This window comes from Staurois parvus, unplaced genomic scaffold (assembly GCF_062004578.1).
Source record: "Staurois parvus isolate SC_StPar_1 unplaced genomic scaffold, SC_StPar_1.0 ptg000704l, whole genome shotgun sequence".
Lineage (NCBI taxonomy): Eukaryota > Metazoa > Chordata > Amphibia > Anura > Ranidae > Staurois > Staurois parvus.
In genome coordinates, this window is record NW_028318500.1 from 6,253,213 (window position 1) to 6,272,271 (window position 19,059).

At 44.4% G+C, this 19,059-nt stretch overlaps 1 protein-coding gene across 3 annotated transcripts in view; it reads right to left on the reverse strand.

Annotated features, from left to right (window-relative positions):
• Nucleotides 1-3,652: 3,652 nt before the first annotated feature.
• The window catches only part of LOC149445951 (serotransferrin-2-like), an 81,313-nt gene continuing 65,906 nt past the window's right edge, over nt 3,653-19,059 (reverse strand). Inside the window, exons 17-19 of one of the 3 annotated variants that reach the window (XR_016306298.1) lie at nt 10,460-10,527; nt 4,068-4,191; nt 3,653-3,851 (exon numbers count right to left, since the gene is read on the reverse strand). Coding sequence is in view for 2 of the 3 variants with exons in the window: in XM_089653254.1 (XP_089509380.1) it covers nt 10,478-10,527 (50 nt within the window). In the remaining variant the exon portion in view is untranslated. The remainder of the gene's footprint in view (nt 3,852-4,067; nt 4,192-10,459; nt 10,528-19,059) is intronic. The other 2 variants (XM_089653254.1, XM_089653255.1) reach the window with 2 other exon arrangements.

The following is a 19,059-nucleotide window of genomic DNA, read 5'->3' on the forward strand; positions in this document are numbered from 1 at the left end:
ATAATCTCAATACAATATTCAAACAGTTATGTTGATGATAATTATATATATATAACCTTAATATATTCCTAACCACAAAATACAATGTTATAAATCTTTAAAGTTGGAAATATCAAGAAAATTACAATATTTTAGCAGTCTCACCACTCCCAGAATTTGACTGAGCATCAGCGTCTCTGGTGGAAATCTTTTCTTTCAAAATGGCAGCTGGAAGTTCTCAGCAAAATGGCCGCAGGTAGCAAGTGAGTATAGTGCAGTATATAGTGGTAGGAGTAATGAAGAAATAGTTGGAAGATTAAGTTCAGAAGTGATCAAGATGTAGTAGCAGTCTTTCAGAAGAAGTGAAGTGATTATTAGAAGTCTTGAGGTCTTGAAGTCTTGAAGTGATCAGGTGAGCAAGTGAGTTCATCAGTTTGTGAGTTTTTCCCCTTTCAGTATCGTTTTTTTTTCTGAGATGTATGGCATTTTTATACCATACAATCTTTTGTTTCAAGGGACCTCCCAACAGGCTTGTTGATTGGTCGGTTGAGAAGTGTGCGTACCTAGAGATATTCCTCACCTGTCCACTGGGGACAGTCCGGTATCACAAAAGAATTGGTGGTCCTAATGATGACTCATCCTTTGATAGAAATAAAATGTCTTTATGTATCAAATATATATGTCCTATTCAAGTATAGTTGATTTCACTACTAACTCTTGGATAAGGACCATAGAAAGATGTAAATACATTTGGTTTCTCATTTTCCTGATATTTAAACTGTTTTGGAATAGCTGACTTCTTTTTGGAATTATAAAATTTACCCCAATTCACAAATAATCTTCTTCTTCATCATTTCAAACTTAGTTGAGTGGTATGCAATACCCAACTTTGTTGAATATATTTTGGTGTGTGGAAATATACCCTTGATAATATTTCCTTTGATATAAACCAAATTTTCCTTTGTATCTTAACTGACCCAGATTTTACCTTGTGCTGAATGTACAGTTCATGGAAATGTGACAGAGAACCTCATCCACTGTTGAGTAATTAGGGTAAATAGACTGGCCTGGAATTAAACCTCAGTATTCAATAGCATATTGTCACATTTCAAGAAGTCTTGTTTGTCATCACACACTTTCCAAGGTTTTGTGAGAACTCTCAGACAATCCGGTTTGGTTACCCTATTGTCACTTCCAGACCTCGTATATGCTCACCTGCAGAAGTCCAAATAGTGGTGTTTGACTCGCATTGTCTCTTAAACAAGTCTCTTCCACTCATTGTTTAGGATAACTTTTTGGGAGGTCACTTGAAATTAACCGAGGATGTTAACCCATGACAGTCAGCCAGGATTCCCAATTTTGGGATAATATCATTTTTCTTAATAAACAGTCCCCAAAAGTCATTACAATATGTGTGTGTGTAGAAAAAAAATATATATATGTGATTTCACGCAGCCTGTAGCAGTAGTTCTACTATAGGGAGGCAGGGAAGTGGTTAAAGGAAATAAAAAGTGGTTTTTTTTTTATAGCGTGGAGAAGGATTAGAACATATGCCAGCCTTTTTTACTGTCTGTGCACCTGTTAGGGAGATTCACCTTCTCTATTTGTCCTGTTTACTGACATAATTGAAAGTGAGAGTAAAAGAAAATCCCACATTTTGGGTCGACAGAACACTGACAGATTTACAACACTAATAGAGGGAATATCTTCCAATGGGGACATTAGTTCTGGTGACACCCTGACACTTACAGTACTTTGCAGAGATTTCCTCTCACTTCCTGTTTTGGCTATGCGACAGGTGAAGGGAATTCTGGGACACAGGTGGCAAAATAAAGACAGGGGTTATAACCTTCCCTTCCACTATCCAAAATGAAAAAAAGTTTTGCCTTTTAGGCACTTCCCAGCAATGACACTGTCTGAACATCATCTCCATATTTGCATGGGTGTTCATCAGGTTCTCACAATCTTTGTGGCTTGCAACCCAATTAGCATTGCAGTGTATGTATGTCTATGGTAGGCACAGCAGAATATAGGCGGTGGTAATGGAACCTAAAAAAAGCAATAACTCTTTAAGGGACAGTTTCTTTTTTTTTTTTTTTACCACTTCCAGTCCGGACACTTTCACTCCCTTCCTGTCCAGGCCAATTTTCAGCTTTCAGTGCTATCACACTTTGAATGACAATTGTGCGGTCATGCAACACTGTACCCATATGAATTTTGTAGCATTTTTTGAGACAGATAACGCTTTATTTTGGTGGTATTTATTCACCACTGGGATTTTTATTTTTTTTGCTATGTAAATGAAATGTCCAAAAATTTTGAAAAAAGTTTTTTTTATAAAATTTTGTAAATAAATAGTATTTTATCATAAATCTTGGCCAAAATGTATTCCGTTATCTTTTTAGTAAAATAACCCAAATTAGTTTATAATCAAAAATTATAATTTTTAAACTTTTTTTACATTTTTTTATTTTTTTATATTATTTGTTTTTGTTTTTTTACATACTTGTCAACCTAGTAGTACAGTGTCACCATAGTGACACTGTACTACTTGTGGGGGGTGACGAAGATTTATTTATTTTTTTACACTGATTGCTTTTACACCCATAAAGGCTGTAAAAGCAATAATTTCTCCTTCTCTCTAGCTGCATTCTTGCAGCCATTGAGAACTACTGAGTGAGCTGTGATTGGTCACAGCTTGTCACATGGTACAAGGCTGTTGTGAATAGCCTTGTACCATGTGACCTCTGTGATCATTCACTGATTTCACACGTAGTACGCAATGATGTCACAAGTGACATCTTGCTTACTACTCTGCATGTGATTACTGATTGGCCAATCAGTGATCACATGATCAGGACCTCGCACAGAGGTCCCGTCCGGCGATCGGTGTTCCACTGTGTCCGGAGGAAACAGCGGCACCAGATCGCGGTGCTGCACTCTTCCAGGGAGAACGCACAAGCAGGGTGCGGGGAGGCCATTTATAAATGGCCACCCGACCCTGCACTGCCACCGTCCGGCCGTTTATATACAACGGCCGGACGGGAGGTGGTTAATGTCAGGGTTCCACAAAAGTCCCAGCATTCAAAGACCTCTTGTTATGGGTTATGTTGATGAGCATTTGTTTGCTTCAGGCAGGTTTTGCATTCTCTTACAAGTCTATGGTAATGAAAAAAACCTACTTAAAACAGGTGAACTGTGGGTTACATGTGCCCAGGGGCGGACTGACAACTCATGGGGCCCCCGGGCAATAGGGGATCATGGGGCCCCTATGTCCTTGCCCACACTCAAAAAAAGCCTATAAAAAGGTACCAGGGGCATTTCATGGGGCCCTCTAATGACCCTGGGCTCTCGGGCAGTGCCAGAGTGCTCAAATGGTCAGTCCGCCCCTGCATGTGCCTGTCAAATTCTGAATCTTCTCAGAAGCGCTCCAAACTAATGCCATCAACGCAAGCCCAAAGCCCCCCTACACAGGTCCTACATGTGCACCAATTGTGTGGTGCATTGTGTCTGGTACCTTCAAAATGTCTACATTTCATGTGCATAAATTGTATTGTAGCTAGCAAAAATGGCGTACCTCTCCTCAAATTCAGCAGTGTGATTCAATTTATCTTTTTTTTTTTTTTTTTGGCATTTACTTGGCATATCTACATTTACATAAATCAACAAGCAATTTAATTAGATTAGTATAATTTATTTCAAATTTATAAAGTTATAACTGTGTTTGCCAGCTGCCATATGATTTTTTTTCATTAGCAGTGTAGTAGCAGTAAAAATGGTATAATAACATCATAAACCTCAGTGACTGTTCCGTTTCACAGTGTGCAAGATAAGCAGCAACTTTACATTTCTGTAGTCTTCTTACAAAACAACTGCAATACAGAAAACAGGAAAAATGTCCCGATCAGAAATTGACAGCTGGAGAGTTTACAGGTACCTGTCAGAAGTATAGAAGCTACATTGCTGACTTTAACCTTTTACTATGAAGGGGTTTAAAACTGTATTCTGGAGAAAAAAGAAAAATCCTTTCTTGCAGTGACGTCCCCCTCCCCTGTTCATGCTTAGGGTACCATTAAAATGACCCTTACTTGTATAATCCCTTGATCCTGCAGGCTCCTCCATGCTTTAACACCGCTGCCTCTTCTCTGTGCTCCAGCAGTTGCCAAATACCAAAAGAGCGTGGGATATGGTAAGTAAGTCTTCATTGGTACCCTAAGCATAAACAAGCAGTTAACCATTAGAGTGGGAGGGAAAAATCTTCCCAGTAGGGCACACTGCAATAAAAATGGAAAGAATCTAACACTGCTGTGCTTTATCTAGTACAAAAAAGTTTGGAAAATGTTGGCTTTTAATTGCTTTGCATGTTCTTGATAACCCTAAGGGCAAGTTCACACTGAACCAGTGCGTTTATGGCAGCAGCACAGTGTACCCGTGGTTTTGGTATGGTTAGCTGTGCTTTGCCATAGACTTCTTTTATGTCTGGTGATTTTGGCGCATTTTCTTAAAGCACACCAAAAGTCCTGCAACAAAAGAAACATTTAATTATGCTTTAATTTGTGTCTTTACTGTATATACTGTATGTCCGGAGCTCATTATTAAAAAGTTCAGGGTTTTTTTTTTCTTTTTCTTCCCTGAAATCATACATACCTAGGTGGATGCAGCATCGGACCCCCACGGCTCTAAGTGAGAACTCAGTGATCACATGACCGCTGATCACTTAGTTCTCACCGCCGCTGTGAGCAGAGAGCGGTGACTTTCAGTCACCACTGTCTGCTTTGCCCTGCGGGGGGCACTCACTGGAGCGTTGGGCTGTGGAGGGGGAGGGAGCGGCTGGCTCAGGCTCTCAGCAGATTGTTGAAAGGCTGAGGCAGATGCTGCTCCAGACTTGGGTGGATCCCAAATTTAAAGTCAGGATCCACCCTAGAGTCTGGAGCGTCACCTGGCTCAGCCTCTCAACGATCTGCTGAAAACCTGGACCGACTGAGTGACGTCAGCCGACAGTGAGCTGAAGAAAATGGGTCACAGGTGCACAGAACTTCTTTAAGGAAGCTTGTTGGCCAGCTAATGCATTTTTAAATGCTGGCTGAATCTGATATTATTGAGATTTATGCTCATAAACAAAGATTAACATAGACTGTGTGTACGTGTTCTTTATGTGCATTGATGTGCACCTGTCAAGGTCCTACCTTTCCTCAGGGCTTGTGCTGCTCCATGTGCTGGCATCCATCTTAGGTGTCTGCAAAGCATTGTGGGATCCTTTATGCTTTCAGCCCTCTGCGGCTCCTCCCAGGAGGTGGCGGCTTATCACATTTAAGTCTGCTGTTTGTAGCTGTCCATTGCATTCGTGTCCTGTCTGTTGCACAGCAGCAAGCTCCTGTTTAGTTCTCATTGCTCTCCTGGATACCGACTCAGCCTTGGCAAGACTCCTTCCTGGCTTCTGACCCCGACTCTGGCGACCATCCTTCCTGGCTTCTGACCCCGGCTCTGGCGACCATCCTTCCTGGCTTCTGGCGACCATCCTTCCTGGCTTCTGACCCCGGCTCTGGCGACCATCCTTCCTGGCTTCTGACCCCGGCTCTGGCGATCATCCTTCCTGGCTTCTGACCCCGGCTCTGGCGACCATCCTTCCTGGCTTCTGACCCCGGCTCTGGCGACCATCCTTCCTGGCTTCTGACCCCGGCTCTGGCGACCATCCTTCCTGGCTTCTGTCCTACCAAGTCATCCGTTGTTGCTGTTGGACTTGCATAGACTCTGTCTTGTTTTTGTACAATAAACCTACCTTTAATTGCACCTCCTTGTGTGTCTGGCTCCTCGCTCCCTGACAGCACCCCAATGCACTTGTGGTGTAGGCCATCAAATCACATTGTAACATACTATAGTATGTTTTGATGTGCTACATTGCTAAAATGCTATCAGTTTTTGTTTCTTCCAGTGCCTTGGCAGACCATTCTTTTAATGGACTGCCGTACTGCACAGCATGTTAATACACATAATAATACATAAATGCAACAGATTGTACATAGTCAATATTTGCAGTGTTGACCCTTCTTTTTCAAGACCTCTGCAATTCGCCCTGGCATGCTGTCAATCAACTTATGGGCCACATCCTGACTGATGGCAGCCCATTCTTGCATAATCAGTGCTTGGAGTTTGTCAGAATTTGTGGTGGGTTTTTTTGTTCACCTGCCTCTTGAGGATTGACCACAAGTTCTCGATGGGATTAAGATCTGGGGAGTTTCTTGGTCATGGACCCAAAATGTTGATGTTTTGTTCCCCAAGCCACTTAGTTATCACTTTTGCCTTTATTGCAATGTGCTCCATCATGCTGGGAAAGGCATTGTTCGTCACCAAACTGTTCTTGGATGGTTGAGAGAAGTTGCTCTCGGAGGATGTTTTTGTACCATTCTTTATTCATGGCTGTGTTCTTAGGCAAAATTGTCAGTGAGCCCACTCCCTTGGCTGAGAAGCAACCCCACATATGAATGGTCTCAGGATGCTTTACTGTTGCCAAGACACAGGACTGATGGTACCTTTTCTTCTCTGGACAAGGTTTTTTTTTTTTCTGATGCCCCAAACGATCAGGGGATTCATCAGAGAAAATGACTTTACCCCAGTCCTCAGCAGTCCAATCCCTGTACCTGTTGCAGAATATCAGTCTGTCCCTGATGTTTTTCCTGGAGAAAAGTGGCTTCTTTGCTGCCCTTCTTAACACCAGGCCATCCTCCAAAAGCCTTCACCTCTCTGTGTATGCAGATGCACTCACACCTGCCTGCTGCCATTCCTGAGCAAGCTCTGCACTGGTGGTGTCCTGACCTCACAGCTAAATCAACTTTAGGAGACGGTCCTGGCGCTTCCTGGACTTACTTGGGCACCCTGAAGCCTTCTTCACAGCAATTTAACCTCTCTGCATGAAGTTCTTGATGATCTGATAAATGGTTGATATTGGTAACAGTAATATCCTTGCCTGTGAATCCCTTTTTGCGCAAAGCAATGATGACTGCACGTTTCCTTGCAGGTAAATTAATATTTGTGTCATTTTCAAAATGTTTGGCCAGGGCTCTAAACCTCAGACATGAAATATGAACAAATCCTATCCCTCTAGTGCAGGGGTGTCAAACTGGTGGCCCTCCAGCTGTTGCCAAACTACAAATCACATCATGCCTGTACCTTTGGAAGTCATGTTTGTAACTGTCAATCTTGCTATGCCTCATGGGACTTATAGTTTGGCAACAGCTGGAGGGCCGCCAGTTTGACACCTGTGCTCTTGAGTGTATTTCAATTAAGAGCACTAAGTTTCATTTTGTGTCGTTTGCTGTTTAGTTTCTCTGCTATTAGCATGAATCACTTCTGATCAGGTTTTCCTGACACCAAGAGAAAAATGGGTGACGGAGAGGGACCTCCAGCAGATTGACAGCCTCAGCTATGTTCCTGTGTGGAGGGGTGTGTGTCTCTTCCCTATAATCAGCTCTCAGTGAGTTCTGCAGAGTGTAATTTTGGCTTTCCAGACCATTTTTTTTTATAAATTCAGCACTCTGAACAGATGTAGAGAAGAGAAATACTGCAGATAGACAGGTACAACTTATGTAGGAGGATTTGTTTAATCTGTGTATCACCTAAGGCTACTCACCTCATTGGGTATATATAATGGTTATAACTTAATATATGCCTAGTCTGAAAAAATTAAAGTGTGCTCAAATTTTTTCAATTCATGAGAACAAGTGGGGTCCGCCTTCATTCAACAGGGACAAATGTTCCAGTAGCAACTGTCTATGAATTCCCCTCATTTCCTGTGTGATTTCCTGTCTTTTCCTGCTACGTTTGCAGGACATAAACTGAAGAGAAATCTCCCCAGCAGAACACAGGCACTAAAAAAGAACCCAAGAGAGATATTAACCCTTCTCTACTCTATCCAAAACAAAAAAGCAAGGATAATACCTGCAAAGTTTGCACCTTTAAAAAGTCAGCAATGGCACTATCCATACATTTAAAATTACCATTTTTAGTACATTCATTTTACAAATGGCAGCAAGGGCTAGAATCCAATACATAAATTATAAAATCTCATGTATGTGATGTCTCATATGTAAATTATAATAACCAGTGCAGCCTAACATACGATCTATATCAAACATTCTATACAAAACTCATACATGTGTTTCACCCTGGACTGGAAGTGACATCATGACGTCGCTCTGGTCCTTAAAGGCCATAGAGGTGATCAGAGACGATCAAGTTTCTCATTGCCTCTGTGACCAGCCGGCCACACCCGGGAAACCCCAACGGGAGGGGGAGTTGTCCCCTCCTGCCACTACTGAAGGAGATCCAGTGGCTAATGAGCCACTGAGACCACTTTCATGAGAAAGCCATCCACCTGCTGAAAAAAAAGATACCGGGGTTATGGCTGATATCTTCAGCCATATCCCTGGTAAACCACTTGAAAGCAGCTGTGTATATATACGTATTGTGGTCGGCAAGTGGGAGAAGCATCACAGGTCACGTGACAAAATGTGCTAGGGGTGGAGCCACGTGACATCATCACACCCAGGAACAGATATATGCCGAGGTTATGCGTATACACTAAAGGTGATGCTTATCCTAAAGGGGGCAACATGAGATCATTTAAAAAAGCGATTTACTTTTTGCACTAGATTTAAAGTGCACTTATTTTGTGAGTGTTTTTATATAAGCAGGTTTATTAACCACTTGCCGTCCGCCTGCTGTTTATAAACGACAGGACGGTGGCACTCCACGGGCGGGTTGCCGTTCATAAACGGCACCCGCCATTTCTAGCTGTACGCACTCCCTGGGAGCGCGCAGCACCGCGATCCGGTGCCCGCTGTGTCCTCTGGACACAGTGAAACACCGATCGTCGGATGGGACCTCTGTACGAGGTCCTGATCATGTGATCACTGATTGGCCAGTCAGTGATCACATGCAAAGTAGTAAGCAAGATGTCACTTGTGACATCATTGCTTACTACGTGTGAAATCTGTGAATGATCACAGAGGTCACATGGTACAAGGCTATTCACAACAGCCTTGTACCATGTGACAAGCTGTGACCAATCACAGTTCACTCAGTAGTTCTCAATGGCTGCAAGAATGCAGACAGAGAGAAAGAGAAATGATTGCTTTTACATCCTATATGGGTGTAAAAGCAATCACTGTAAAAAAAAAAAAAAAATTCATCACCCCCCACAAGTAGTACACTGTCACCATGGTGACACTGTACTGCTAGGGTGACAGTATTAAAAAAAAATAAATAAATAAAAAATAATAATATAAAAAAATAAAATAAAAATGTAAAAAAAGTGTTTACAAATTATAATTTTTGGTTATAAACTAATTTGGTTTTTTTTTTTTTTTTTACTAAAAAAATAACGTAATACATTTCGGCCAAGATTTATGATGAAAGATTATTTATTTGCAAAATTTTATAAGAAAAACACTTTATTTCCAAATTTTTGGACATTTTCATTTACATAGCAAAAAAAATAAAAATCCCAGCGGTGAATAAATACCACCATCATAAAGCTTTATCTGTCTCAAAAAAATGGTAAAAAATTCATATGGGTGTTGCATGACCGCGCAAATTGTCATTCAAAGTGTGATAGCGCTGATAGCTGAAAATTGCCCTGGACAGGAAGGGGTAAAAGTGTCCGGACAGGAAGTGGTTAAAGGGATGGTTTATTAACAATATTGCACTATGAGAGGCTGTGTATGCTTTCTTGAGTGACTGCTGGGAGAGAGTGCTGACCAGAGGAGGAAGAGCTGAGACCGCTGGTTGATGAATCTGGACATGCCATTGGATACAATACCTACTCTGACTTAAGGGCAAGAGCAGACTGACCTGACTTTTTAGTTGGTCAGAGATTTAGGTAAGCGGTTTGCACGGCAGGTGGTGTTGTTCAATATAGTGGTACAGGACAAAAACAATTTCAGACTGGTTTGTAGGATATCTCTGGAGAAATGAACTGTGTTATATAAAACAAATATGTTTGCATGTATCTGGGGATATATGTGAATATTTGCAAATAATCACATGGGCACGGTGGTGATGATTAATTTTTTTTTATTGATGATATTTATTTTGCATAAGATTCATTGGTTCACTTTTATGATTATATTTTGATATATAGCACGGACCACATGTACACCACGTTTCATATTGAATATTTGATATAGATCGATTATTGCACTGCACTTTTTATTATAATTTGTTTGTTTTGCTGTTGGAACATATGACAGTGGATTAGCTGCAAAATACTTTGTTTTTTTGAGCATGTTTTTTTGTCTGCCAGTGCAGGATATACACATATTTTTTATTGAGGTCTCATATGTAGTTTGCTTTCATTCTTTTTAATATGAACCATTTTTTTTTTCGTACTAATTAGCCATTCATTTAGCCTTGCAAGTGGGAACAATACAAAAATGATTGCAATATTTTTTTGACATGGGAGTTTACAAACCAAAATATTTACATTATTGGAAGAAGCATACTAATTCCTGGTGTCTGCACAAATGTCTGTATTGCAGAAATCCAAGATACCTGGAAAAATGAATAGTTAGAATTTATCATAAGCCAAGAAAAAAAAACAATTGTTTCTATCTTTTCCATGAGGGACACAGGGTTCATAGACATTTGGGTTATACTGCTGGAGGATTTAAATACTATCAGGTTAAAAATACAGAGATCTGGCATAATGCCTCCCACTTCCAAACTTGCCTCCTTTTTTTGCTAGTTTCTTAAAAAGGTGGATGTCCTTTCTTTACTGAGAAAAATGTAATAATTCTACTAGTCATGCTTTTCCTTTTCTCAATATTTTTTCAGCAGTCAAGACTTGCTGAAGATGCTGCGTGATCTAGTCACTTTATGCAGCTTTCCGGATCGGCATATCTACAACAATAGCCTACCCAGACCCCACAAGTTATAGATAATAGCGGGGCCTGCCTGGAATGTTACCCTCAGGCACTGGTCTTCATTGTGTAGATTTCCAGACCTTTGTGTACTATGTTGGTCACAGGGCATTTAACAGATCCAGATTACAAAATTTGGGGACCTAGTCATCTAAAGTACCTAGTGGTATTTCAACGGGATCAGACTCCTGGAAGACACTCATTGGGCCCTTCCAGATAGTAAGGATCTTTATCCCAAAACCAGTTTACCATCTTGGTTCATGGCCACTGGCTTTAATAGCACGGCTGTTGAAGCCTAGGTGTTGAGGAACAGAGGCCTCTTTGAATCAGTGATTCAGTACGATCAAGAGTCAAATCCCAGCACCTGCAATCATGTTGCAGAGACATACAGGGATCCTCACATTCCCTTGTACCTCTAACTGTTGAATTTGGTTATTTTAGTACTTCAGATACTGTCCCTCAAACCTATTATGGACATTTCCCCTTTCTACACTTATTTACAAAGTTGTTATTTCTTGTTGTCATCACCACTGTCAAGTGCGTGTCTGAACTGGCAGCTTGATCTTTTAAAGACTTACATAGTTTGTCAGGTTGAAAAAAAGACACATGTTCACCTAGTTCAACCATTAAAAGGGAAAAAAAATGTATACAATCCTATACCCACGATTGATCCAGAGGAAGGCAAAAAAAAAAAACAATAAAGCTTGATCCAAATTGCTCCAGCAGGGGAAAACATTCCTTCCTGATTCCGCAAGTGGTAATCGGATATTCCCTGGATAAACTTTATCTATAAATATTAGTATCCAGTTATATTATGTACAATTCGGAAAGAATCCAGGCCTTTTTGAAAAACTAACTATTGAGCTGGCCAGAACCAACTCTTTAGGAAGTACCCTAGAACCCTAAGACTAGAAGTAGAGACAAGGTAGTGTTAAGGCCTTTCCTTTCTAAGGTGGCATCAGCCTTTTCATCTTAGCCAGGACAGTTTCATCTCTCTGTCTGGCTCTAGTACATCAGAAGGATTTCCCTTTATTGTCTAGATCAGCCTTTCTCAACCAGGGTGCTTTCTGGGTTCTTCAAGGGTGCCTTGACAAAATATGTAAAAATTGCCCAAAAATTGTGGGAAGGAGATCGAGCTTGCCTTTTGTTACCCAAAAGCCATAGTTTTTCATTGTGCAACATTACAACCTTGGGCACCATGTGGGCCAGCCACCAGCATCCCACAGCATCCTTGTTTGATCCCCCACCCCCCTCTATCAGCACTGGGATTAGCTCTATGGTGGAGAGAAAACAAGGTAGAATAAATGTTGGAATACTAGTCAGTACCAGTGTGCAAAAGTGTATTTGTTTTGAAAGAATAAATTATTTCTAATGTTGGGTGCCCTACGTGTGTGGATGCTGCTGTAGTATGTAAAACTATTAGGGGTGGCTCGAAAATTGTTCATAATTTTAAAGGGTGCCTGGACTAGAAAAAAGGTTGAAAAATTGTGGTCTAGATCAGTGTTTCCAAACCTTTTCTCAGTCAGGGTGCCCCTGATAAGTATTTTCAGTCTTGACGGACCCCTGTCCAAGTCTTGGTTCAGGTCACTGTTTGTCGCAGATGGCATGCAAAATCACACCCTTTCCTGACACGCAGACAAATGCTCTGCCCTTTAAGGGTACCATTAATTATACCCCGCACATTGGCAAATGTGGTGTGTTTTTGGTGCAGCACAATTTTAAAATATTTTTGTGGATAGGGCAGCCCCTTGAAATGAATGGGCTGCCCTACACGCAGCCACATAGATGTGAACTAAGGGCTTATTCACATGACGTTGGGGGTGGTAAAACACGCAGTTAAGCTGTTTGTTTTCCACCCTCAACTTCTCCAGCTGTAGCTGCAGAGGCAGGAGCTGGGGGTGTACACATGATGTGGCTGCGTCTGGAAATATACCTCCAGCTGAATGGGGCTGCACTGCAATCGACCCGCAACTGTGTGCATTGCACACGGTTGCAGTGTGGTAATGCTGCATTTACAGCATTTGCAGGGTTAAAGCAGGTGGTGAAGAAGCAACATATTGCCTCTTTACCACCTGTCAAGTGCCTCTGAAAAGCGATCTGTGCATGAATTGCTTTACAGAGGAGCAGCAGTCCTGGCTGCTATGAACAAGCCCTAAAAAAAGCAGTTCTGATAGTACAGGAAAAGGAGGTCAGGATTAAAAGTAATTTACGTACAAGCACATGTGTACACACACTCACACATACATACAGACACACACACACACACGTACACTAGGACACATGTACACACAGACACACATACATGTACACACACACACATACAGACACACACACAAAAAGGACACGTGTACACACACACACAAAAAGGACACACATCCACACACTAACATGTATAAAGCCCTTTAAAAATTTGCAGTACAGTAGCTTCCTTCACACAGCCTGGTAGTGCACTGTAGGGGGAGGCAGAGAGCACAGCAGACTCTTCTTCCTTTGCTTTCACTTTGCTGAGTGTACTCAACAGTCTGAGAGAGCTCCCTCACTGCTGAAGAACAGCTCGGCTGGGGATCGGGAGCTCAGACTCATCCGACAGCTTTTCTCTACCAGGATGCCACGGCACCCCTGAGGACCTCTGGTGGCACCCCAATTGAGAAAGGCTGGTCTAGATGTCGTTTGTGCTGTAACTCTCAGCTCGCAGCTACTGCTTTCATTAGGAAATGGACTCTCTCTTTGCCAACCCAGAAAGTCTCCACAAAAAGGAACCAGCTTCTCGTTCCACTATTTCTCAGTAGCTCAGACAGATTATTGTACGAGCCTATGGTTTTTTGATCAGGTGTGACGATTGTGCGAAATAGAGACATGGACACTGACAGCCATCTTGTTAGGTCGCGGCCATGTTGTCTCTGTCCTCCCTCCTCCCTTTTGAATGGAATGTGAGGCTGTAAGTGAACGGAGTTCAAAAATGCCTCTTATCTAAAACACAGCTAGATGAGCTCCATGGCTGTAAACCACTAATTAGTCTGGTCCCAGGGGATCTTCTTTGAAAAACCACTTTCCTCTGCCCGATCAAAAAACAATAACTCAGTCAGTCATGACCTGCTAGGCCATTAGAGCTAGAGTGTGCCATAAAACATACATTCCACATGAGTCATTTTTCATACAAATTCATACACTTCAGCAGAAAGTGGGCACATTGATATGAAGTATATATTCTGATAGGTCATTTTAATATGAGTCACATGACACCTTACATCCCTAGGTTAGCACCTACAAAAGAAAATAAAGCAGTCTCTTTTATCCGGAGTGTCAAAGATATGCTAAATTTGGTATCTGTGCGTTTAGAATATAATTCTAAATATTAATCTGCCAGTTGCTAGGATGCTACCTGTACCTATTGAAGGTTATTGACCTTAGTATGAACTTGGAAGGGATTTGGTCATAACCTTGGTTACCGCCTAACACCCATCCCCAAACTGGACGATTGGTCATTTGTTCTCAGCAGACACCCCTTTGAGATGATAGAAAAAGACTGACAGCTTAGAGAAAAATTAGCTCTCCTTTTAACATCGATCAGGAACCACCTAAGACACTTGAGAGCCAGAGCAGCCTTTGTTCGGATGATTGGACTCTGCTCAAACCAAGGACTTTTGCAAGTATGCTGCCTTCTGAACTTCTTTCTTTTATTTCTCTGTTGTTTTATTGCTCTGTTTATATCTTTGTAACATCTTTTTCTGTAAATATTTTATTGCACCATTTGACCTACTAAATCCTAATTTCTGAAAAGTGTTGAAACTGTCTCTAAAGCTTTTAATGCCAACTAAAGAATCCCTGTTTCTGAAGAGTGCTACTGTATGTAATAATTCTCTGAATATATCTGTCGGAGACCGTCGCGCCGCTGGGCTCGGCGCAGGCGCAGTACACCTCCCTGTACGCGAGCGCCGGGACTTGGCCGACCGCGGCAATCAGGTTCGCGCATGCGCAATAGTGACCGCGGGCGCGCGCCTGGCACCAATGACAGCGCAGGGCGGGATATTTAAACGGCCCTGAGCTGTCATTCAGTGCCTTTTGGTCTTTTGTATCCTGTGAACCTGTGAACCTGTTTGAAGTAAGTTGCTGACCCGGATTGTGCCCTGACCTTGCTGTTTTCTCCTGTTTTGACCCTTGCTTGCCTGACCTCTCTCCTGAATGCCCCCTATTGGATCTGACCTGCTGTTGCTGACCTGGCGTGTGACCCGACTATTCTCTGCCCGCTGCTCTGTACCGCACCGTCCCCATAGTTACCGACCCGGCTTGTATGACCCTGCTCCTGCTCAGCCATCCATCCATCCATCCGTCCCTCTCTACGGGGTCTACAGACCTCCTCATACCTGGCTCTCTCCCGTGGGAGCCCCTGGCGAATACCCCTACCACTGACGGGTGTCCTCAGTAGTCACGACCTGGTCCTGGGGTACTCCAAGTCCATCCCCACCATCAGGGGCCCTGGTGAACAAGTACCCTGGGGCTTGGACTCCGTGCGCTGGGAACATCCGATCAGTGGAGTGCTAGTGGTACCGCCGGGCAGTCCCTTACAGTACCAAAAGGCCATGACTGAGCCTAGAGGAGGGCCCTCCCCGCTAGAGGAAATTTGCAGGCACCTAGCTAATTTGACGCAGGCCGTAACGGTCCTGCAGGACAGATGCATGCAGCTGGAGAATCGCATCCAGACTGGCTCTATTTCTGACCCTGCCCCACAGGCCCCAGTTTCTGCACCCCCGGCCCTGGTAGCTCAGGAGCCAGTCTCAGGGGCTTCCGCCCCGCTCCCTATGGCAGAACCCCGAGTACCCCTACCGGAGCGTTTTCACGGGGACCGCACACGCTTCCGGTCATTCCGCGATTCCTGTCTCTTGTTCTTTGAGCTACAACCCCGTACCTTCCTGACCGAAAACGTGAAGGTAGGATTCATTATTTCACTACTACAGGGGGAACCCCAGGATTGGGCCCACCGGCTAAGGGGAAACAATGATCCTCACCTGGGATCGGTCAATAGTTTCTTTGAAGCAATGGCCATCTTGTATGATGACCCACAGCGGGCAGCCTCTGCCGAAGCGACCTTATATGCGCTCCGACAAGGCCGGCGGGCAGCAGAGGAATACGCCTCTGATTTCAGGCGGTGGATGGGGGACACACGCTGGAATGAGTTCGCTCTATTGCACCAGTTCCGTATGGGGCTCTCCGATCCCTTGAAAGATGAGCTGGCCCGGGTGGAGGTTCCCGAGTCTCTAGAAGACCTTATTGCCCTGACAATTAAGATTGACCGAAGACTGCGGGAACGCAGGCTTGAGAGGTCCGGCCAGGGTCGCGGAAATACCTGGAGTCCATTCCTAGGCCCCAGCCCACCAACCCGACAAAGCATCCAGAACCCACCACCAGGAGATGTTCCGGAACCTATGCAGCTAGGTCTGGCACGGCCTAAATTATCCCCGGAGGAACGCCAGCGCAGACGAGCCCAGAACCTCTGCCTTTACTGCGGTGAAGCTGGTCATATGGTGCGATCCTGCCCTCAGAAAATGAGTAAGTGCACCCGTTTTTCTTCCTTGTCTATTAGCAATACCTGCCCTTCGCAATACTTAGTAGTGCCCCTCTCCTTTCAGCTTCCAGGAAAGATCGTGGAGGTGACAGCCATAGTTGATTCGGGGGCATGCAGCTGTTTCCTGGATCTAGAGTTTGCTCACCAACAGGGTATCCCTCTCCAACACAGACAGAAGGGCTTCAACATCTTCTTGGCTGATGGTTCCCAGATAAAATCGGGGGTAGTTAATCAGGAAACTCCCCCCATTGCCACTATCATTGCCAACCAGCACCAGGAGTTCCTCCGCCTGGACGCTATTGCATCACCTCTTTTCCCAGTCATTCTGGGGCTCCCATGGTTACGGGCCCATAACCCCCAGATTGACTGGGAGACCGGGTCAATCTCGTTCCCTTCCCCATACTGTCGGGAACATTGTCGCACTTCGGGCCCCGCAGGGCCCCGAGTTCTCCTTTGCTCCGAAGGAGACTCCAACTTGAAACAGGTTATTCCCGCAGCTTATCATGGGTTCCTGGACGTGTTCAGTAAGCGGGGAGCCGACACTCTGCCCCCCCACCGCCCGTATGACTGTCCAATCGACCTGTTACCAGGCTCTGAAATCCCTTTTGGGCGTATTTTCCCCCTATCTGAGCTTGAATTGGGGGCCCTGAAGGAATATATCGAGGACAGCCTCCAGAAGGGATTCATCCGCCCCTCCACTTCTCCAGCAGGAGCGGGAATCTTCTTCGTGGAGAAAAAAGACAAAACCCTGAGACCTTGTATTGACTACCGGGAGCTGAACAGGGTCACGATAAAGAATCGTTACCCATTGCCATTGGTACCAGAACTGTTTCAGAGCCTAAAGGCTGCGGTTATTTTCACAAAGCTTGATTTAAGGGGGGCCTATAACCTGGTACGCATAAGAGAGGGGGACGAGTGGAAAACAGCTTTCCGTACCCGGTTTGGCCACTTTGAATACTTGGTCATGCCATTTGGGCTGTGCAATGCACCAGCCACCTTCCAACACTTTGTGAACGACATCTTCAGGGATTTTTTGGATGTCTTCGTTATCGTCTACTTGGACGACATACTAATTTTTTCACCCTCTCTAGAGGATCATAGGATACATGTGGCAAAAGTTTTGGGGCGATTGCGGCAGCATGGGTTATATGCTAAGGCGGAGAAATGTTGCTTTGAGCAATCTAGCATCACGTTTCTAGGCCTGATTATCTCCACTGCGGGGGTCGCGATGGACCCCCAGAAGGTCTCTGCAATTTTAGATTGGCCTGAACCCACGGACAAAAAAGGTGTCCAACGGTTTATAGGGTTCGCAAACTTTTATCGGAAGTTCATCAAAAACTTCTCGGGTCTGGTCTCCCCCATTACCCAACTAACCAAACTTGGAACCCGGTTCAAATGGACACCAGAGGCTCAAAGAGCTTTCGAAGCTCTGAAAAAGCTGTTTACCTCGGCACCCATCCTGGGCCACCCGGACGCGGCCCTGCCCTACATCTTGGAGGTAGATGCATCGGAGAATGCGGTAGGATCCATCCTGTCTCAGCGGAAAGGCACCAAAGAGTTACTCCATCCCGTAGCATTCTTCTCGAGGAAACTCACCCCAGCAGAGAAGAATTACGATATCGGGGATCGAGAGCTGCTGGCTATCAAAGCAGCGCTAGAAGAATGGAGATACCTGCTGGAAGGTGCCTCACACCCTATATTGATTTTCACAGACCACAAGAATCTGGAATATCTGAGGACTGCCAAGCGTCTACGCTCACGGCAGGCAAGATGGGCCCTATTCTTTTCCAGATTCAATTTTCATATTACTTACAGGCCCGGATCTAAAAATACAAAGCCTGACGCGCTATCTCGTATGTTTGAGGACTCCGAAGAAGAACTGGTACCCGACACTATCTTGTCCTCAGGGAACTTCTTGGCTCTCCAGATGGACCTTCGCTCCAAGTTAATAGAAGCATCTACGGCCACACCAACCCCAGTTGGGGTATCCCTCCAGAACAAAGGGGGACTCCTGTGGAAGGAGGATTCTATCGTGGTACCTGAGGAAGTCCGGACCCTGGTTTTGGGGCATTGCCACGATCACCCGCTGGCAGGTCACTTTGGCCCAGTCAAGACTCTGGAGCTTCTCCGGCGCTCGTTTTGGTGGCCAAACATGGCTAAGGATTGCAAGCGCTACGTGAGATCCTGTACCATCTGCCAGAAGAGCAAAACGTCAAGGAGCAAAGCCTGGGGGCTGTTGCGACCTTTGCCGATTCCCGAACGGCCTTGGCAGAAGATCGCGATGGACTTCATAGTCGAGCTCCCACCGTCACAAGACCACACAGCAATTCTGGTGGTCATTGATCGCCTATCCAAGATGGCTCACTTCGTGCCACTAAGGAAGACTCCGTCAGCAACCGAGACGGCGCGAATATTTATCCGTGAGATCGTTAGACTTCATGGAGTACCCCGAGGACATCGTCTCTGATCGAGGGGTCCAGTTTACATCTAAGTTTTGGAGGGCTCTGTGCAAGGCCCTGGACATCAAGTTGTCCCTCTCCTCCACGTTCCACCCTCAGACCAACGGTCAGACCGAGAGGACGAACCAGACCCTGGAGCAAT